At 50.1% G+C, this 22,198-nt stretch overlaps 2 protein-coding genes across 10 annotated transcripts in view; one reads left to right on the top strand and one right to left on the bottom strand.

Moving 5' to 3' along the window:
- The window catches only part of LOC102457209 (uncharacterized), a 159,675-nt gene extending 139,477 nt beyond the window's left edge, over nucleotides 1-20,198 (top strand). For all 6 annotated transcript variants that reach the window (XM_075928293.2, XM_075928298.2, XM_075928297.2 and 3 more), the window contains 6 exons: nucleotides 673-793; nucleotides 1,730-1,824; nucleotides 4,584-4,649; nucleotides 5,065-5,164; nucleotides 6,066-6,218; nucleotides 8,551-20,198. In XM_075928293.2, the coding sequence (XP_075784408.2) occupies nucleotides 673-793; nucleotides 1,730-1,824; nucleotides 4,584-4,649; nucleotides 5,065-5,164; nucleotides 6,066-6,218; nucleotides 8,551-10,226 (2,211 nt within the window). In that variant the 3' untranslated portion in view covers nucleotides 10,227-20,198. The remainder of the gene's footprint in view (nucleotides 1-672; nucleotides 794-1,729; nucleotides 1,825-4,583; nucleotides 4,650-5,064; nucleotides 5,165-6,065; nucleotides 6,219-8,550) is intronic.
- HRAS (HRas proto-oncogene, GTPase) overlaps nucleotides 20,012-22,198 on the bottom strand; it is a 71,799-nt gene continuing 69,612 nt past the window's right edge. For all 4 annotated transcript variants that reach the window (XM_075928303.2, XM_075928304.2, XM_075928301.2 and 1 more), the window contains one exon: nucleotides 20,012-20,282. The gene's annotated coding sequence lies outside the window, so the exon portion shown is untranslated. The remainder of the gene's footprint in view (nucleotides 20,283-22,198) is intronic.

Here is a 22,198-nt window from a genome sequence, read left to right as displayed (position 1 = left end):
GGTTTCCCCCCCCCCCCCCCCGAAGGACCAAATAACAGCCAGCTGCCTAAGTCCTATTGAAAGTCACTGGGTCCCTTATAATCTTTCCTGTCATTCTTAGACTTAGTTGCTGCAGTGGTTTCAACAAGTGGTACTGGGGGTCCACATACAGTGTTCAAAGGGGTCAGCAAAAGGGGACTTGTGAAAACGATGTTGCAAGTGCCAGAAAAGGCATTCTGTTTGTCTGATCAAACACGCGCATGTGAATACTGCCACCCAGAGGCCATGGTTGTCATGGCCGTAGAAGCCCACAATTCTGGGCCCTTTCTTGTTCTGCACCAAAAGCAAGTACCAGGTGTGTGCACCATTTATAGTTGAATTCTGTTCACTTAGTTTTCAGTCTCAGGTTTGAAGGGCAGGGTTTGCAGATTACAGGCTGAATTTCCAAAGAGGGCCACACCTCCATTTGTTGTTTTTAGGGGCCTGCAAATGAAAAAAGATTGAAAACTGCTGCACTGGAGCATAGACACAGGTTTCCGTACCAGTGGAAAGTAATGATGTCTAGATATCTTTAAACAAAGTTGTGCCTCCACCTAATGAAAATGGTGGAAGTCAGATGTGTGCCTATGCACAGCTCAGCATGTTTAAGAATGAGTGTCATGTAAACATCTGTGTGCTTCTCGACCCTTCTAGGAAGTGAGCTACTGCCAAGGGATGAGTCAAATTGCTGCCATCCTGCTGATGTATTTAAATGAAGAAGATGCCTTTTGGGCACTGGCACAACTGCTGACCAATCAGAAGCACGCAATGCATGGTAAGCCTCAATAGAACTGCAACCATTTCTGTACACTTCACCTGCTGGTTGATTAGTCTTCATGCTGCTGCTTCTTTGGCCAGCAAGAGGAAATCAGCAGTCAAATGTGTATTCTACCCACTTCCCACTCTTGTCTGCTGATTGTCTGAAGTATGCTTAAAGCCTTCATTATGTGTAAAGTGATTGATGTGTGGAGCCAGATTTAGCCCTTGCATGTTGGCTCATTTGTAATTGAAAAACTTAAAGTTTAGCTGCACTGGACTTTCTTGACTCAAGGTAATTAACATATTTGTAAAAGCTTGTTGTGTATTCCAGGTACAAACATTTCATGGCAATAAATTAACTCTGGGTTTAAAAATGGCTAGTGTAGTCTTACCTGTTAGGCAAGTCCATGCTTCGGCAGTGGGTGGGCTTAAGATACACAATTCCACCTACATAAAAAATGTAGTTGGAGTCGATGTACCTTAAGGAGAGCTTTGGTGCTGTCCTCACAGCAGGAAATCGATGAGAAAAACGCAGGAAGTCGACGGGAGCGCCCTCAGTGTTCAATTTAACGGGTCTTTACTAGACCCACCAAATTGAATGCTGGAAGATCGACCACTACAGTGTTGATCTTTCCGCAAGTGGGGACGTGGCCCTTAGTAACCACACATAGTGCATCCTAAACATACTATGGAATATATCCCCCAGTACATTTATTCAAAGGGACGTGGTGTGCTGGGAAATGTGATGTGTTATTTTATACTAACTGTATTAATGCTGCTTTCATTTGATTGTGACTTTTAAACTGAAGAAGTACTTTTTTTTTTTTAAGTCTCTTTCATAAGAAGGGTGGTGGATAAAGATGTTCAGTCTTTTGGAAAATCAGCCTTGCAGTCGACACCTGTCATTACTTTTTTATTTGACTCTAATTACTTCTGTGTATATTTTTTAAAGGATTTTTCATTCCCGGGTTCCCAAAGCTGCAGAGATTTCAGGCCCATCATGAGCAGATTTTAAGCAAGCTATTTCCGAAGCTGAAGAAGCACATGGTATCTTTTTGTCAATCCCCTTTACTTACTAATATCATGCTCACATTAATTGCTTCAATGTTAACTTGTTCTGTTAAATACATCCAGACTCTACTGTCCAATTAGCCATAGATTTTTTGAGAAGAGGCAGGAACAAGAAAATGTATCCAGGACATGTTTAAAAGGATTTATTTCTTGCACTAACAAGGCATTGCTGTGTTATGCTGGCCATAAAACCTGGCGGGTTCTCTTATTGCATTACAGATGTTTGAGGAGCCCAGTTTGGCTCAATGCTGCACATGTTTTTATTTAACATTTTCCCATGACAATCTGGCTGTGTGGGGACATTTCAGCCCTTCCAATAGAGGGAGACAGGAAGTATGAGAATTGATGCAGTGTCATTCGTTTTCCTGGCTCAGCATCTCCAACTGTTTTTGTCTCCAGCAGATAGTACAAGGCCATTTTTCGGCTGGAGTAGCATCTGCAGCAGGGAATTTAGGCCACAGCTAATTTGTGACCCTTAGGTCTCCTTTTCTGCATATGCTTAATATTCTTGGTATTCAGACCTCAAAAAGCTCTCTGCATTTCTAGAAGGGCTTGGTGGCCTGTCTCTGGGAAAAGATGTTGCTATTGCCATCATCTGAAATAGATCTTGCTTGGTGCTGCAGATGAGCCACCTCTGCTGTCGAAATGTAATGGGTCCAAGCTAGGTTTTTCCCTTAATTACAGCTGCTGAGAGAGATGGTGGTAGAGGAAGGAACACTGAATTCCAGCCAGCAGGAACAAATATACCTGCATTGAAGAGACGCCCACACTACTAACCCTATTTCCCTGAATGTAGATCATGGTTATACCTCTGCCAAACTGGGTATGGGCAAGTGCAGTCCTTTGTGCACTGTTAGAGGAGGGGCCTATGTCCATGCTTTAACAATACACCCTCCTTCTCAGTGTGATCATATCAGGTGCTATTGTTAATAAACTTTCTTGAGTAATTCATATTTCAGCCTTGGGTAGTAAGATTTATATCCTTGTTCCTGTCTGAGCTGTCCAGTTACGTAAAAGTTTGGAAAGTGCGGGCAACAGAGTGGAGGCGGAAGCTGAAGAGTCTCTGGAGGGGATACAGGGGGTTTTGGGTTTGGCAAAAAGGAGTTTGCTGGCAAAGAGAAGGTAGCTGGCACCCTTAGAATCCCAGCTGGACTGGTGGGGAGTGCAGCTGACAGCAGGAATTATTCGGGGGGTGTTGCCCTGTATATTTGGTGTCTCCTGTCAGCTTGTCTTTTCTAATACCACAGCAATGTTCATTAAGGATGTAAAATCCTGTTTAATTAGTTAACCAGTTAAATGGAGGGCAGAGCCTACTGACTGGGCTGGAGGGCCCCCTGCCTGTGGCAGACCCATGTGGCTGGAGCAGCCCCCCTATCTTTGACAGGTTGCTTCAGCCTGACCACTTAATTGTAACTAGTAAGCCTCACCCATCAAGGGTGAAGCTTTCCAGTTAACTTTTCACATCCCTAGTGCTGGTGGTGTTTTCGTGCAGGTGCATGTGTGACCAACTCTTCTGTGTATAAGTTCTGGAGTTATGGGATGCTTCTCTTCTTGCCCATGTCAGATGAGCATCGTGAGGTTTGACTGCTTGAATCATAGAACCGCAGAAGGGGCCTCAAGGATCATCTAGTCCAGGGCTACTCAACACACAGGGTGCTTGCGTCCTGCAGCCTGTTTGTTTACGGCCTGCAGTGTGGTTTGGATTTACGCGGGGCTCAACACAGAGCCCGTGGGTGGGGTCCCTTGAACATGGCCTCCACTGGGAACATGCTCCACAGCAGCCAGGCATCTCCCAGGTGGGGTGAGCATTGAAAGATGCAAGTGGACAGGTTGGCTGGAACAGATGGGTAGAGGGTGTTGGCGTTTCTAGCCCCTAGGGAGGAGGTGCTGGGAACACCGGGGCATTGTGTGAAAGAAGCTATTTGTATGTATATGCACCCACACTTAAGTTGTGGCCATTGGCATGTGCTGTGAGAATCATTGTGGCCCCCAGGGCTTCCAAAGTTGAGTAGCCCTGATCTAGTCTAACCTACCGCTGAGCGGCAGGATTTGTTGTAACCTTTTGGAAACCTCCTGTGAACGATCTTCTGCCATCTCCTGAGGCGTCTGTTCCATTGCCCTACTGTTCTTATAGTCAGGAACTTTTTCCTGAGACTTAACCTGCTGTGTTGCCATTTGAATTCATGGCCTCGTGCCCTGCCCTCTCTACCAAGAGGTAACTTCCCTGCTCTCTTTTGTGTCCGTCTTTCAACTCATGTCTGCCTTTAATCTCCTCTTTTCCAAGCCTCAGCCTTTGCTCATCGTATTTTGAGATTCTTGAAGGACAGAGGTGTCAAAACATTGTTATTAAACTCATTTGTGTTTCTATTCCCTGAACTTTTTTGCAGACCTCTCTGGTCTGGAAATTGGGCTGGAAAACCCACTAGCACAAATGCCGTTTCGGTGGCGTGTTGGCACTTGTGTGAGGTTAAGTATAACTGGAGCAACTGAAGCCAGGGGTACAAATGAAATTGCAGGAAAGCTTGGGGTCAGCGAAAGGTTCAGGCAAGGATTTGGGAGGGTCTTACTGTAGTTTAAGTAGGGTCAGGAGATATATTTCAGATGAGATGATGTTTCATAGGAGCCTGACAAACCATTTCCAGGACCTCAGCCAGAAATCAGTATTAAAGCAACATGAATTTTACATGAGCCGGTCTAGTGAAATAAACATCTTGTTGCTTGTTGTCTCATCCTAGGACAAGGAGCAGATGACGACGGGAATTTATACAACCAAGTGGTTCCTGCAGTGCTTCATTGACCGGGTGAGGGCTGTCCCTGTTCATTCCTGAGTAGATCAATCCAGTTGGCATACCACTGGGGCAAAATACCCTTGCCATCTGTTTCCAGTCCATGTGCTGTTCTCCTTGCTGGCAGAATCCAGCATCTGCATCCCTTGGTGTTTTAAGATGCCAGGCACAGCCCCAGTCTTGGGGTCCCTTGATGATCATGTAACTGATAATATTTTGTGCAGTTACACGACTGTTTGATTAATCGCTATATACCATCCCTAGCACAGAGGCAAAAGCACAGAGAGAAGTCAGTGAGTCTCAGATCTCAGAGGGAGATTGGTAAAGATACTTGCAAGGAGAAGGGGGAGGGGGCATAATCTCACCCAAAATCCACACATTTTACGGGCAGATTCCTCACATCATCTAAGTTGCTTCTTTTTGTAAATAGACACCCTTCACTCTCACCTTGCGGTTGTGGGATATCTACATCCTGGAAGGAGAACGGGTGCTGACCGCCATGGCCTATACCATCCTGAAGCTGCACAAAAGTAAGCGGCTCTGCAGACTTGCTTGACTTCCCCATTCAGCAGGGATGAGCCTATCCTTAGAGCCTGGCGTTTACATTGAACCTCCTGGACTTAGAAGGACTTAGAGAGAAGCCCAGCACTCTTCTGAAAGTTTTTTTTCTTTTACTTTAATTGGACCAAGCACAACCACAGTGGGTGTATCTCCTGAAGCTGGGTCCATTTACGCCAAGTGTGAAGTTGGCCTGATGGTGCTCCACAGTTGGGTGTTTGATTTTTTTTTTCTCTGTATCATTGGTTTTATACATATATGATACCTCGCATCCCCTACTGGGCACTCTTAAGGCAAGAGGGGAATTATGCCTTTGCTAGCAAAAAAAGGCACATTGGTTTTGGCTTTTCTGCATCTACTCCCCAAGGACCAAATCCCCCCTGCTCAGAGAACCGCGGGAGAGAAGAGAGGTTCCTCAGAGCATCGTTTGGTACAGGAATCCCCTAACAGACTGGGAAACTGTAACATGCGTCTTGACTCCCCCTAGTGTGTAAAAGAAATATTCAGGACCAGTCACACACATTGTGTCACTGCCCCAAGGCCCTAAACCTGTAAACATTTATGCACCAGCATAATTTTACTCAAGGATCGCATCAGAGTCTGTGAAATCTGCTCACCCAAATAAAGTTACATGCAGATGTAAATATTTGCAGGATTGGAGTTAGAGGTTGACTTGAGAGAGCCATAAACACAAGGCAAAAGGAACCCAGGTATTGTTTCTGCTGCCCCACATTTTAACTTAAATGTAAACCAAATCTCCTGTGCTGGTAATGTTAATACTGCTGATCCAGCAAAAAGAGTCTGGATTTACTCCCCTCTAACTATGATACCCCGTTATTCTCTCACTGTGTTGTGTTTTCTGCTGTCCACTAGAACGCTTACTGAAGATGTCCCTGGAGGACTTACGGGAATTCCTGCAGGAGAGAATTTCTGCTTCTCTGCATTATGAAGATGATATAATTATTGAACAATTGCAAATGTCCATGAATGAACTGCGCAAAATGAAATTTGACCTTCCACCCCCAGGTAGGCAAAGCATGAAAGCAGCATTAATGCCACTTTTTCCTCTGCAGCCCCAGGTCTGGCCAAGCAGTAGAAATTAACTTGGTGGTGCCAACACTAGTACATCTTTTGGGGTCAGAACAATGCAACTTTTTTCAGGATTATTTTCTCTCTAAAAGTCTAACTGCCCTGGCCTTCTGAATTGCAGAGACAATTGTGTGCCCCTGGTTCTCTGTTCTGTTTGAGATCTCTTTGGTGCAAAGATAGTGTGAGCAGGGCAATGGTGGTTTTATGTCACCATTGTATTCTGAGATCAGACAGCTCCTGTGCTGACCAGTAGATTTTTTTCAGTCAATTTTTGGAAATGTGGCCCAACATGCTGTTTTATTAAGGTTGTTTTTTTAACCCCAAGTTACCTCACTTTGCTTCTCCTGCATATTTTGTTTTTCTGCATTTGCAGAGTTATTGTGTGTTTGAATTGAGCCAGGTGTTACAGCTGCCTTGCTTTGGTTAAACAGATTTTCTAGGTGTGTGAACCTCCCAGCTACTGGCATGTCACAGGGCTGAGGGGGAGTGGGACATGTTTCACATGATGCAGGGTTGCCATGGTAACTGCCCTCTTTATGTTGGAGCATTGTGTGTGAGGTAGGCAGTTAGATAGAACCCCCTCCCCTCCGAGTGTAAATCCTTCATGCAAGAGGCGATCCTCCTTTGGTGATGGTGCTCTGCTCTAGAAACACTTAGGGTACATCTACACTGCACCGTTATTTCTAGGCTGGGGCCCTCTGGACTCTGCTGTGCGAGGGGAATGTGGCGAGTGTCTTTCTCTATCAGTCGGGGGAACAGTGAGGAATTGGTTGAGGTTTTTTTGCTTCTCACTTCTGTGCGGCCCCTGACTGTTTTTTTTTCCTGTGGGTCAGCGGCCCGCGGCCCCCAACCCAAAAAAGGTTCCCCACGCTGTCCTAAAAGATATTGTTCATCTTTGCTTGTTTATATGGTAATGATACCAGAAATGTCAAATCTGGCGTTCCCTGCTTTTGGGGGCCAACCTCTGGGCTTCAGGGACACTCTCTTGTGAGCAGGAATCGTGTAGTTTTTTTTAACAAGGCCTCCTTCATCCAGCTGGTTCCTCACTGAAGTGAAAGTAGGTGCGAAGAATAACACAATAAAAAAAAAACAAGCAGCCTAGGGGGGTGGAAATGATCTGGCTCAGATCGTCTTCTCTCCGCTGCTCAAGCTCTTCACTCCTGGGGAAGTGCTAAGGGGCTCAGATTGATGGAGCCCTGGACTAGCTGTCAGGAGACCGGTTTTCTCTTTCCCCTTTGCCACTGACTGACTCTGACCTTGGGCCAGTCACTTTCCCTGTTTCCCCTCCCACCCTGTGTGCCTGCATAGTTTGCAAGCTGCCCAAAGCAGGAACATCCTCTTGCCATGTGTTTGCAGAGACCCCAGCACAAGGATGTCCCAATCTGCTGTAATCCACGCTTTTTAATTATATTGTGATGCCACCATTTCACTCACTCTCCAATCACTGCTTAATTTTCCAGTGACTTGACTGCAGAATATTGCCCTTAGCCAATCTTTGTACCTTTTAAAGGAGCAAACTCAGGACGTGCACCTAATTTTTCTCCTTCACTGGCTACAGTTACAGCATAAAAACCCAGCTGTCGAATTGCAACACGGAACAGTAAACATTTTAAGGCTCTGGTACTGACTCTGCTGGCCAGGTCGTGTCTCATTCCGCAAGTAGCCCCTAGTGAAATCATTGTCCTCATTTATGGCTGCATGTGTGCTACTAATAATTTCATTCAGATGAAAATGTGCTTCTGTGTGGAGATGCGGGAACACGGTTGCACTTCTCTGAGTGAGGCACCATTCCACAGGAAAAAGGAAGGCTGCAGCAGGGCCATGATCAGCTACACGTTGGCTGACCATTTTCTGTCTGCTTAAATACAGATTCAGGCTGGAATTGAGGCACCGAAATGTCCATTGGAATGTGGGCACCAAGCTACCTTTGGTGGCAAATCCCAGCACCAGCTGATCGTAAAACGAAACATTTCAATGTTTAATAAATGAAAGTCCTACCTTAGATAGTGAACCTGCTAGAACAGGAGGACAATGAGGTTGGGAGCTTCCTGGGTTGCTGGTGTGGCTAATGGCACCTTTCTCAGCAGGCTGATGGCTGGCAGGAGGTTCCCAGAGGCAAACACCGTCTGCTCTAAGCAACTAACACATCCCCCATTTTGAAGGGCTGATGTTTGCTGGGCACGGTTCAGCTCCGTCCCGATGGCTGGTTTTGTTAAAGCACTCCTTGAAAAAGAGCTTGATGCATGTGTGGTTTTTTCTCCCCTTGCAGCAAAACCTGAAGAATTCCCCAAGAAACCACTGGGGCTGGAGCTGTCTCTGAATCTCCTGGCACTGAAGCCCAGCCTCACAGTGAATGGTCAGAATAAGGCTGCCACTGACATCGATTCTGGCCGAGGCATAAAACTGTCCCCTCCGAACAACAGCCCTGCGCCTCCGAATGAAACTATTGGTCATGCAAAGGCGGCAACGAACGACAGGCTCCCTCTGCAGCAGGATGGGCCTCCCTTGCCAGCAGCCACAACAGATGTGCCTCAGCATCCATTGCAGGGCCAGCAGCAACACCAAGAGGAAAACCAGCATGGAGAAGAAAATCAGGTGGAGTCCCCAAAGAAAGCTGCTGGTGAATCCCCATCACAGGAGCAGTTTCCTGGAGGGGAGACTGAGGCGCAGGCCCTCCTGGAGAACCAGGAGGCACCACCAGTGAGCAGGGAGGCTGTCTCACAAGAGAGTCCTCAGACCCTCAATGCAGGGAGAGGTGAAGAGCAGCTGCCGGAACGTAGCCCCTCACCAGCTGTAGGCAACACAGACCAGCCTTTGCAGCAAGAACAACCCAAAGGGACAGTAGTGGACAGCTCTGCCGGCGACATTGCCACCCAGAGCCACAACCCTCAAGTGGACCTGCCTGTCGCTCACAGTAATACATTAGCGGGTCAGGAGTCGCCAAACCAAATGTCTCTTGCCAAACAAAGACCCTCAGAAGCTTCCGTGCAAAGTGCCTCAAGTCCTGACGACGCGAGTGCTCCCCACTTCTCTGTGGCTTTGCTGGCAGGAGGGCCGCCTCTAGAGCAGCAGCATGGGCCTCCCAGTACAGACTCGTTCTCGACACCAGGACCAAACCTTGCTCCTCCTGGCGATGTGTCCGAGACCGTCCATGTGCCTGCGTTGTGTGCGGTGACAGCGCTCGATACTCTCTCCCTGCCTCCCCAGGATGGGAGGCGGCGGCCTTCTAACATCTCTCAGTATGACAACATCTCCGAATTGGAGTACAACGAGGGTAACCCGTCTGGGCAGGAGCCCAGTTCAGAGCTGCTTCGTGGTGCAGCACCACAACACAAGCCAGACTTAAAACCCTCCCTCCCCAAGTCTGCGTCTGTGGGTGAGATTGCAGATCTGGGGGTGCACTCAGGAGGAAGCACAGATTCGGTGCAGCAGGCAGTAGGACCAGGCCACCCAGCCTTCCACTTGCTTCCTCACCAGAGACTGACTGGTGGTGGCGGCAGTGTGCCGATCTTATCCATGCTTGACTCTGGGGCAGCTCAGCTGGCAGAGGGGCTACATGACCGACCCCTGTCATCCCCGGCTTTACAAGGGCAGTTCAGCCCCTACAGAATAGTAAAGACAAACACCCCGCTTCATGTGGCTCATGCTACAGAGCAGGACTTCTCGAACCAAAAAAGTATGGCGTTGCCTTTGCAAGAGGGCGGTCATCATGTACGGGCCACCCTTACAGCAGCTGATGGAGGCCCACGTCCTGCGGCTGTGGAACACGAGGCTCTGGCTGCCAGTCGGAATGCGCAGAAATCTCTAAATGCATTGAGAGAGCCCCGTCCCACGCTAAGCCCAAAGCCAAAAATACCGCCCCAGGTTGCCAAAGCCCACTCAGAGAACAGTTTCTATCCAGCCTGCCCTTCTGCAACGCAAATGTCCAAATCGGTGACATTTTAGCAGGGGTCGGGGTGAGGAGGGGAAAGAAACAATAGAATTGCATTGTCTATTCATGAGACATCCTTGTAAAGGTTTGCAATGAAAAGCCCAGGGTAGAGAGGACAGGAGGCAATCCTGTGCCAAGCTGCGTTTGGTACGAGTGCTGGGGGGCAGCGTGTGGCATGGAATCGGCCCTGTGGCCAACAGACAATGTATTGGTGCCAGAGGGGTTAAAAAGTCTGAGGCGGGGGGGGGGGGGAGGTTTCTGTGGACAAATCACAAAGTGCTTTCTCCCCTGCTCATGTGCAGAGAGGCGCAAAGCTAGTTAACATGCTAAGTATTTTGACTGTTTCCCCCCATCGTTTTTATAAACCCAAGAGCGTGGTCTCCTAAGCCAGAGTTTAGTTTCTGTGAATGTGGGAACAGATACAACATAGAGGATTCAGAATCATTCTTACCAACAGAGAAGCTCTGGGAGACAGAGACAGACAGAGGGGCCTTCTTTACCAATGAGCACTTGCTCAGTGTGGCCAGTAGCATTTTTTCTAATGGCCTTTGCAGCAATAGGTTTTTCCGAAGTTCTCATTGCCAGCAATCCTTCAAACACGGCTACTGAGTATTCTTACCAGGGAAGCCAGCCTTCCACAAAGTCTATGCAACATCCAGCTTTAGTCCAGAATTCCTGGTGCGCGCTGCTCATGTCCTGGGGAAAAGGCTGGGCATCTTTTCAGCTGGTGTGCAACAGGCCAGGGTAACATGCCTATTCTTCACGCTTTACCATTTGCAGGGAAGCCGACTGCTGTGTGCTAAAGCCCTCTTCTGTTTCTGGGGGGTTTGTTCAGGGCTGAACTGTAGCGAGGAGTGGACCAAAAGTAAAGTTAACTTTTGATGTGAATAGAAAGCAAGCTGAGAAAGGGGCGTGTGCTGGGCTCTCCAGCCTGCCCGTTTGTGCCAATCCACTCAATGGTTGTTTGCATTGCTTGAGTTCGTGAGACAGGGCTGTACATGTGTAACGTGGAGGGAGAGTCAAAGCAGAGCTACAATCAGTTTTCCAAAATGCCTGTCTGCTCTTGTTTTGCTCCATGAAGCCATGACAGTGAGCAAGCCCCCACTGCCTTGCCAAATGACCAATCGGTGTGTAGCAGTGCTAATAAAACAGGAGGCATTCTTATTTGAGTGGCAGAGGCAGTGCCCTGGCTGGTCTTTTGCTTTAGCTAACAAGCCCTGAAACAGGATTTGGGATGGTCTCTCACCTTAACCGGTCCCTGCATTGAGCTGCTGAAGCGTCAGTGTAGAAACCACACTGGAGTTAGGAAGGAAGGTGGCAAACTGCTGGACGGCTTGGCTCAGCTCCCCCTGGAGTTAACCTGGCAGCAAATCAGCAGCATAAGAAGCTGCCAAGAGAGGAAATGTTGGCGTAAAGATTCCGAAGAGGAGGGCTTTCCTGCAAAGCTTAAAGCCCGTGGTCCAGAAATGCAAATATCTTGCCTGGGAGAACAAAGAGATTGGGGGAGGAGGGGGGGGAAAGAGAGATTTCTTTCAAGGCAAATTTACAGTTCCCGAGGAAAGAGTCTGTATTGATGAAGCCCAGCATCCTGGGGAAAATCGCTAGTGCTGTTTTCTGGTGCAGTTCAGTAGCATGCACTCTGGCCATGGTTCTTACATCCTGCTTTGTAATGGGGAGCTTGATTCTGAAGAATTAACTACAGGCAATGCCTCCTTCAACACCTGGGGATGCTTTGAGAGGTAGGGGGCTGCTCCAAAGCTCAGTGAAGTCAGTGGCAAGATTCCCATTGACTTTCATGGGCTTTGGATCAGCTCAAAGATGTGTCCTAGAGATGTGGGCCAGAAGGGTCCTGTGGTGGCCATTTAGACCCTGAGCATGTGAGCAAGAACCAGCAGCCAAGCCAGCTGAAAAGCAGCAGGCTCAGCACCACCTCGGAGCCCAGCTTCACTCTGTCCTGTGTCTCCCCTCCGGTCATGGCTGATGCTTTATAGGAAGGAGACCAACTTCCCCCAGCCCTTTGAACACCCAGGCAGTAGTTCAGCAGGAGGAGTGATGGCCTTTCGTTAGCGTGTCCCCCTTGATCTCCAGAAGCCGGCAAGCAATGGAGAGCAAGTGCATGACTGGGCTTGGTTTCTGTCTGCTGGGATCTGCCCTCTCCTCTAAACTCATGTCACTCCCGCTCACCTGATTGGGAGCTGAGCTCATACATGCGAGCACAGATTAGAGCCTTTCACCTTCACTCTTCGGCCAGCCTGACCTTCCTCCCCACTGTGTCTGCTGCCTGTGCAGGTGGCTGTAGGCACGGTGAGCTCAGAGAGGGAGGGCATCTAGGTCCTCTCGTCATCCACACTTCGCATGGCGATGGTCTTTAGATGCTGAATGTTACCTGGGCAGGCCGAGTGCCAATTGGACACTTAGCACTAAGATTCACTCCAAGCTGTGCAGTAGCACCCCCCCCTTGGGCTCCACGCACAGAGGTGCCTGGTGGGGGTGGGGAGCACCCCTCCCCCAGCCAAGCACCTCCATGCACGGAGCCCAGGGCCCCTGGGCTGTGTGGGGCTCATTAAGCAACTGCAAGGCCATGCTACTGCACTGCTTGGAGGGGAGGGGACGTGGCTTAGCACCAGTTCCATGATGTGCTGACATCAGTGGGAAGAGAGCGGTGGACTTAGGCTCAGACTGCCTAGGATCACCACCCTCTTCGACAAAATAGTGCCATAGTTGGAGGCCCAGGCCACAGCACACCATGAGCAATGAGGCAGCACCGGGGGCAGGGATCCCTCATCCTCAGTAAACGAGAAGTGCCTGTAGTGTCTTCAATTGAGCACTGTTTGGTCAACTCCCTCTCCACCCCTTCCCCCCACTGCCCTGCTCTAACCGGGTTCATTTGCTGCCTTCTGGACTTAACTCTGAAATGCGGCTAGAAGGCAAAGCCAATTGCCTGGTCTGGGACAGCGTATTTCTGAGGGGAAGCAAGGAGCTGCAGCCACAGCGCTGTGACAATTCTACCACAGCAGTAGGAGTTGCTGTGAATTCACAGTGGAAACTCTTGACTTTTTTCTTCATCTGTGTCTTTGCACAAAGGCTTTACTGGCTGCCCTGTGAGGACCTCAACAGCCAGTCAGCTGCTACGGGTTGGTACCATTGGAGCAATGCCTGATTTCTAGGCTGGCGGTGGTAGTTTGTTTGTGAAGGTAACATTGTACATACAAATCAACTTACACATTTCCATTTCTATTGTTACTAATGACCATGTCAAGTTCAGGCATCCCCCCATCACTAGGGGGACCCAGTGAACTTCCAATGGAACCCAAGGGCTTAGGTCGGCTCTGGCCATTGTCTGGGCTTGGTAGGGAGCTGTGCAGGAGTAGAAATCATGCCCATCTTCACTTTTTTTGGGTGGGAGGGGGGAGGAGAGTAGAGAGACTAGCTCCAACCAACCAGGAGGACTCACGCTGTAGGAGAGGGAACAAATTTCAAAGACACTTCCTACAAATAATGTGTAATTCCTAGGATGCCCCCAATTGGATGGCAAAGCCAGTGTTATTTCATGCAAACTCAGGAAAACAGCTTCCTCCGCCAAGGTTACTTTTACTTAGCTGATATATATTTAGTTTTAAAAGAGTAGTATTGTTGGTGTTCAGGCTTTTTTGTGTGTGGTGAACTAGCACTTTGAGCAGAGGCTGTGCAGCCCTGTGGCAGGAACACAGCACCAGAGTTCAGGAAACCGTGACCTTTGCGTTTCAGTGGACTTTAGAGGGCTGGTGTGTCTCTGATGCACTTTGAGAGATCTGCTACCATTGGCTTTTATTTCCAATTGCTACTTTTGTTTACAACATGGGGAGCTTCCTTTGTGATTCTAATGTATTGTTATTACTTTAAAACATTGTTATGTATGTGTTTTTTTTTTTGTAAGGGAGTTTGAAAAGCAAAATGCTTGTTCCTTTTTATGCTGGTTCAGACAGACAATGTAGTGTTCAATGCTGTTTTACATGGTTGTAATAACAGTTGAAGTTTAACAAACAGCTGCAGCATATTTTCTTCTAGGACAATGCACTGCACTGTCTGCTTGTTTCTCAAATCTGCAGCTTGTTCCATTGTGTTAGAACCAAAATCTTAAGTTTCCCATCTCCTTGGACCTCAAGCTGCCTGCCCCTGGTCCTGTGTTCTGGATACAATTATTGTAGTTAGAACTGGAGGCTTCCTGCTTTCAGGGCACAGCTCTGAGAGCCATTCATCCTGGGACTGGGCTGCTCTTTCTCTTTGCATTCAGGGCTGAGGAGAGGGGTTGGCACTTGATGTCTCATCTCTGCTGTGCAAGAACAGGTACAGCAAATCTTCCCCCCACTGCCTTGGTCCTGTCCCCGATCTGTCCACATAAGAGAGGCTAGGTGGGAAGGACATAAGAGCATGTTACTAGCAGCGTGGAATCAAGAAGCCCTTGAGCCTTAGGCGAAACCACTGTCCTCAAATAGGTGGACAGCTCTGTGCGCAGCCATTCCTGCTGACCCTCGGCAATACAGAGAGCCATTGGCGGTGTTGCTTGTAATAGAGCTGCACTGGGTTTAAGAGATCCCTCAGCCTCCTTCCTGAGCCTGCCTCAGAGGCTGGGTCTGGGTTAGTTCTTTAGCTTGGTTTTGCTAATGTTCTTGTGACTAGTTGAAACCCTCCCCCAGCCCCTATCTTCAGTCTTGTGTCCTGCCCCTTCTTACAAGTAATCCTGTGTGCAGTGGGCTTGCTGCAGTTTCAGATACTAAGTTTATAGTCTCATAATGCTTTCTAGGTGACACCTCCACTCTCTGCACTGCTAGTCTGTCCATGCACAGGCTGTTGTCTGATTACATAGGACAAAGGCCACACTTCTGTGCTTGGCTGGGATACAGCAGATGACCTGAGGAGAAAATTTAAGAACCATGAATAGTCTAGCAGCCCCTTAGGGACTAACAAAACATGTAGATGGTATCATGAGTATTCATAGGCACCACCCACTTTTGATGAACGTAACCCTCGCAGCACCTTGATACTATTTGTTTTTGCAGTTACAGACTAACAGGGTTACCTCTCTGAAGATTTTTACCAGAGGAGAGGCAAGGATGGTGGGAAACCATTCATTGCAACTGCCTGGCTCAGCCTAAGGGGAGCGCAATCACAGCGCCCCTTTTCTCAAAGGACCCACCAAGCAGATATAGCCAGACACCTGCATTGGTAGAGACTAGACCCTCGAAGGATTGTGTCCCCCTTATTTAGGTTCTTAGCAAACTTTGGCACACTCACATTACACTGTCCCTATAGCTGAGCCATTGAAGTGCAGTAGCCACATTGCAGCCCTCTTATTTTTCCTCACAGCTGAGTATGACAAGGCTGCTTCAAGGTGTACCCCAAGGCCTGGACACAGCTGGAAGGACAGGAAGAGGCTATTGTCACACACAGAGTATCAGCATGTTCTGTGGCACTAGTTTTCAACCAGGCATATGTTAACTAGTTTTATAAGTGGCTATATAAAAAGTCCTGGTGCTGTCAGTGCAAGCTAAAATTTAATACAAGAATAGGACTGCTCTACTAAAATGTAAGTGCCAGCCAGCCATTTTCCAGTACTAGTATGTGGTTTCAAAAGGAGAAACATGCAAGTATGTTGTAAGTCTATGACTCCTAATAGAGGGGGTATGGTAATCGTGCAAGGTTGAGAGCCCCTGCTCTAGCATATCACAGTGCAACACTACAACCAACAGATGGCACCACAGCCACACTAGCCACCAGAACAAGCCTCTGTCCATCCCCTGGCACCACTGATTCTCCCTACACAAAAGCCCATACCTGGTCCCCAAGTTACCACTGTCCTTCCTTAAGTCAGGTACTGGCCATTTAGTGCACTAGTTCTCCACCCCCTCCCTTTTAGCAATAGAGGTCCTCCTATGATACCTCAGCAGCCCTTCTCCCCCTGCCCCACACATTGGGAGCCCTTGTAGGACTGGTGGTTCCTGTAGTGTTAGTGCCTAGGAGAGCTTCTCATCCATGACCTGCCCTGCTGAGAGTGGAAGACACTTTCACCGATGCATGGAACACAGAATGAGCCCGTGGAACTTGCTGGAGGATGTTGGGAAGACCAGGACTTTAACAAAGTTCAAAAGAGAGCTAGATAAATTCATGGAGGTCAGCGATGGCTAGTAGCCAGGATGTGCAGGAATGGTGGCCCTAGCCTGTTTGTCCGGAGCTGGGAATGGGCCACAGGATGGCTCCAGTAATTATTCCCTGTTCTGTACATTCCCTCTGGGGCATCTGGTATTGTCCAGCTTGCCCCCGATCTAGTCTTCAAACAGTGGCCCTTTAGTCTGACCCAGTATGGCCATTTTATTCTAATGAAGGCCTCATAGTGGTTTGAGCTTGTACTCACAAAACAGAACTGGCATATCCAGTCCTACCCCCTCAGCTTACATGTCCAAGAGGGTCTACTCCCCAAAGAGCCTGTGGGCCCTGTAAAAGCAGGGGGTAAGCTCCTGCAGGTCTAAGCCAAGTTCAGTTCAGGGGAGCAGCTGCTGGGACTGTCTGCAGCCAGCAGAGCTCCCTCATGCAAATAGTAGTGCTCTGTGTACAGGAGGCAGCAGACTGCCAAAGCAGCTGAGTTTTCAGCTGGGGTGGGGAATCCTCTCATTCTCAAAGGGAGCTGCTGGGTGCAGAGCTTTCATGAAAGCCTGGGCCAGGAGCATCCACTGCTGCAGCCCCAGGGTTAACTGGCCTGGGAAGGCTGAGGGCTAAAGTGTCCCTCAAGTAACTCACTGCAAGATGCACCATCCTGCAGCCCAGCAAAGCTGCTGTAGAGAGGACACTTGCAGCCATGGGGGCCCTGCCCCTGTTAGAGCCCGAACTCTGCTGGAGCTCGGTGTTCAGGCACAGCCTGCTCCGGCCCTGGCCCACGCTAGAGTTGAGCTGACCTCAGCACGGAGGAGAAACAGAACAAAGAGCAGGTCAGGTCTTACCTTGATGGGGAGTCTCAGTGCATCGCTCGGGCTCCCGGCTGTCTGGGGCACAGCAGCAACAGAACCCAAGGTAGTTGATCCCTGTCAGCTCAGGTTGCTAGGAGCTTATTGACTGCTGCATCCCATCCACCAATCAGTGAGTCAGCACTGAATAATTGATGCTGAAGTGGAGCCACGACAGACAGCAAAGCTTTGGACTATGCCAGGCTCCAGTGCCCAGGCTGCAGCAGCGAAAGGAAGGGCAGCTCGGAGTCCAGTCCCTGCTGCAGCCTGCTTGAACCCTGCACAGGCCAGGAAGCCACGTGGCACAGGGGAAGGGGGCAGTATTGCAAGAGGCACACAGATCACAGAGGGGGGATGCTGAGTAAACCCCTTTGAAGGCTGTAGGGTGGGTAGTGCCTCAGTTCACATGCAGCTGTGGTGTGTCTGCTTCTCAGGCATGCTCAGCATCAGGCTGGGAGCTTCTAGCCACCAGCTCTTCTCCAAAGCTGGGGAGGGTGCTACCTGGTGCAAGCCCCCAGTCTGCCTGGGCCTGTTGAAAGACAGCTCCCCTACATGTAAATGAAGCCACTGCAGTTTGGAATCCTACAATGGGTCCCAAACCCCCCACCTCCCCCAGCTGTAACTAGCTGCAGGCTCCCAGCAGACAGATGAGTTCTCAGAGCTTTCCTCTTTGGCACAGCAGCCTGTATTTCAGCAAGCAGTTGTGTCCCCATCTCTCCTGCCCTATGACCTGACCACCCTTCCTGATAGAGATCATCACATCAAGCAACTGTCTGTCTCAGCCCTCCCCCCCGCTCACACCTGCAGCTGCAAGCCCCAGCAAGCCTGCGGCTCTCAGAAGCCAGAGGGAGCAGAGCAGAGAAGAGTGTGAACACCACAGCTCAGGCTGGGCCCACCTTAGTCTGTGGTCTAAAAGCCTTCCTGTTGTGGCCAGTGTGGTTCCAACTACGAGCCTTGCTGCACAACAGCCTGAACAACAAAGCCCTGGAAGAGCCAGTCGCACGCTTGGCCAGGTCAGACACAGCCATGAACTCTTGTGTCCGAACAGCTGGCCGCTCCCTGCACCCGGCAATTCCTGGGGTACAGCCCAGGGAGCTAGGCTGCCACCTGCACAAAAGGGGGAAAAAGTGGAGGGTGCCCAGGGCAGCAGATACCCAGGCACCCCTGGCTGATGCACAGAGCCCTGTGGCACCCTGCTTCAGTATGTACATGCCTTGTGCCACCACCCAGGGCACAGGCTTCCTGGACTTTGCGAGGTCACAACCTGAGGTCCTTTTGCAGCTCTTCTCCAAGGGGTCTGCACACTATGCCGTGTGGTACAGTAGGACCCAAGTCCATCAGGCTTCTGAGGGTGCAAACTGATCCTGGGAGTCACAGCTCCATCTTGAACTCACTCTCCTTGGCTAACCCCTCCCTGTGCAGCAGCATTCGCCCCCTCCCTCTGAAAACCCTCTAATCCCCCTCCCCCAGCTCAGCATCAACAGGGTAAAGCAAATGCATAATCAGTCATCACCACAACTCCTCAGTCCTGGGGTTAAGGAACCAAACAAACCAGAGCACGGTTCCCTGGGATTCAGGCTCTGCTCCCACTCCAGCAACAAGGCCCTATAACCACCTAAGCATTTCTAGCACCACCGGCTACAATGCAGGCATCCCATGCACCTGGGAAGCCCCACAATCTCATTCCCTGCTGTCTTGGCGAAGACAAAATTATTGGCTGGTGTTTGTATCATTCCTAGACAATCAGTAAAACCCCTTTAGACCCCCTCTCTCTGGTTTATGTCTCACAAGAAGCTTGAACACAGTAGATTCCTTTTGTTCCCTGCTCCCCTGGAATAGTCACATTTATATACAGTCTGTGACTGTCGCAGGCTCCTAGCTGTACACACACAGTGGAGTCCCAGCTAGCCAGCTGCTGCTAAGGAAGAGGCTGGCAAGGAACAAAACGTACAAACATTTCACAAACAGTCACATGGACCAAATCAGCCCCACCCCAGGCAAGAGCAGTTTAACGTGGCCAAGTCGATGAGCGGCTGTGGATACACTCACTCTCCACAGCTTTTCTCCTCCCCACTCCCCAGGACCAGGAATGCAAACAGCTCCAGCTGCCTCTAAGTGCTCACTGAGGAGATCTGATCACAGCAGCAGAAAGCAACTCACTGTCAATCCTGGGGCTGGCTCTGTAAAACTAAGGCTAAGAATTCACAGCAAACGTGACCCCGCTCCTTACGCCCCCAGAGGCGGGGCAGTGATTTAGATACATGCCGCCTCTGCCCCACAGACATCACATCTGTCTGAGCACAGCCCCAGGGAACCCAGACCCAAACTCAGCTCCCTGCTGAGACATTCACTGGACAGCTCCTACTTCCTGGGAAGGGGCAAGAGAGCAGCACTATAGCAGCGATGGTGGTGAACCAAGACAACTCTGCCTCTTTGGAGCAGCATCCACCTTCAAAACAGCCTTAGTGCAAACAAAACCCATGGGAACTGGTAGTTTTCAGTTAGTGGAGGACCTACTTTGTGGATGGTGCTTTGAAGAGGTTTTCTCTCTCTGGAGATCAAAGGATAGTCATACTGGTCCCCAGACCACACGACCTTTCCTAGAAACGAGATGCTTTGACTGCCAGGAAAATCACAAACAGGTTCCATAACAGATGGGTTATGCTCAGCAGAGCCACCTTCAAATCTGCTGGCTGCCCCATCTTCCAACCTGGGTGTCTCTGCTAGTAGGAGGGAATAGTTCACCCCCACCCCACCTTCCACCCACAAAAGCCAGCCGCAGCAACAGCTGCCTCTGCAGTAGGACAGACCCACCGAGACCATTTGGCGAGACCATCAAATAATAATTTACTGTGATTCAATCTGTGGCTTTGTACAGTTGCTGGGAGAGGGGGAGGCAAAAGGAGTTGGGGAGAGGGGGAAAGAGTCGCTTGTCACAAGCCTGATGGAGTTTGAAACAGTCCGTGCTGGGCTCCAGACACCTTCCTCCTACTCATCTCCCTCCTCCCCCGGATCCATTTGCTGCTTCTTGTGTTTCACCTCTGTCCGCGTGCACCGCACAGTGGGAACCCCTCCGAGTCACCATTTGGTCAACTGAAATGAAAAGGGGGAGGAGGAACTAGAATCAGCAGCTATTCTTACCCTACCCTCCGCTAGCTGCTCCCCGGCCCGTCTGTTCCCACTACCGGCTGCAGAGGGAACGAGGGCTGGAGAAGGGTGGGGTCAGGAGCGCACGTTCGTTTTTCAGCAGTTAGTCCCCACGTGGCACAGCACGTGCCTGACTTGAAACATGCGCGCTGCAGAGCAAGCGGCTGCTTTGCTGAATGGGGTTTTATGCTGGGACTGGGTACCTAACTCCCTTGGGCTAAGCCCTGGAGTAGCCTTTGGGGAGGGGGAAGAGCGATGTCCAGCCTTTTTGGGCCCAGAATCTGCAGGCTCCATTGCAACCAACGAAGCAGGGGCCTCTTCCCCGCCCCCATCCCAGGTCCTGCCCCAAGGGAACATGGGACAGGTGCCCTCCTCCGCTGAGCCACCCTCCCGCCGTGTTTGCTGAGCCCCTGCAGTCAGGTTCCCTGGGCCCTGATGCACAAGGAGAGACAGGAAGTTGCAGGGTTATGCTGGTGGCCAGCAGCAGCCTGTGCAGGGAGGCAGGGAAAAGTTGCTTTCAGCCACATGGGCAAAGACACAGGCCGGGTCATTCCATCCCTCATCTTCCTTCCCTGCAACTGGAAGCAGCTCCTGTTCCTTCCCTTCCGTGCCGACAGGCTGCTGCTGGCCACACTCCAGCGTGAACCCTGGCAGAAATCTGGGATGGGCAGGGGCACGTTGTATGACCCTGTGGGCCCCCTGCACATGTTGATGGGAAGATGCAGTATCGGCTACCAGGAGAGGCTGCTCCATCCTGGGGGCCCAGCCAGGCGTAGAGGGAAGAGGATGCTGGGCAGGGAGGGTCATTCCCCAATGTCAGTGGTTCCCAACCGCTGGACCATGGCTTGGGCTAACTCACAAACAATGCTGGGCAGGCCCTCCTGCCACACAGGGAAGTGCTCTTCCACAGCTGAGAGGATACCCCACTCTCGCCCAGCACTGGTTGGCTGAGAGGCAGGGCAGGACACGCCTCTCCCAGATGTGGTGGAAGGAGAAGTGCTGGCCTAGATAAGGGTGGCGGGGCAGGCACTAGGGGCTCCAGGGGTTGGGCTAATGCTGGGGGGCTCTGAGGATGGGGTTAATATTGGAGGCTGACACTGGGGAGAGGGTCTGGGGGGTTGGGTGCAGTGGGGCACTGGAACCAGGAGGCTGGGGGGGATTTGGTGAGGGGGGGGAGCTCTAAGGGGCAGGAGGCTGACACTGGCATTTGGGGACCAGTAACATTTTATTTGCATATTCATTATTATGCAAACAATGAATATGCAAATAAAATGTTACTGGGCCTCCAAAAGTTTGTGAATGAGTTTGCAGGACCAATATCAATAAAGGATGGGAACCATTGCCGTATGTGATAGAGGTGGATAGGTGTGTGAGCGTGCGTAACCTCTCCCCGTGTGTGTGGGGGTGTGTCACCCCTCCCTGTGTGAACCCTAAAACTTAAAAATAAGGTAAATTTAAAAAACCCATCTACGCAGTGTTTTTTTCACAGGGGCTCAAGTTTGTTTGCACTGCAAATAAATAAAGGAAAAGTGGCTCTTTCTACATGCAGAAGAAAGCAGAGCCTAGCAGACATGCTGCAGTATCGCATGGGCTTCTGTGGTCTGCCCTGTAATTAGGCACCAGTTTTATGTCACCGTGAGCTTTGCAGCAGTAAAGTCTCTCCACTGCCCATGGGATGTGGAGAACTCACAGAATAGTTCAAGGTCCCTTGAAAAGCATGCCCACGTCAGCGAGGGACACCAGCCCCGCTCCTGCTTTGGCAGCAATACCCTTCCTGGGGAGGCCAAGGGGAATGGCAGTTCAAGGAGATGTTTGGCGCTATCTGTGTGCTTTCAGCTGAAAACGATCATCGCCAGCGCAGG

The sequence above is a fragment of the Pelodiscus sinensis genome, chromosome 5, assembly GCF_052426305.1.
Source record: "Pelodiscus sinensis isolate ZL-2025 chromosome 5, ASM5242630v1, whole genome shotgun sequence".
In the NCBI taxonomy this organism is placed as follows: Eukaryota; Metazoa; Chordata; order Testudines; family Trionychidae; genus Pelodiscus; species Pelodiscus sinensis.
The sequence above is the reverse complement of the archived record's forward strand: the minus strand, read 5'-3'. Positions and strand labels throughout refer to the sequence as shown.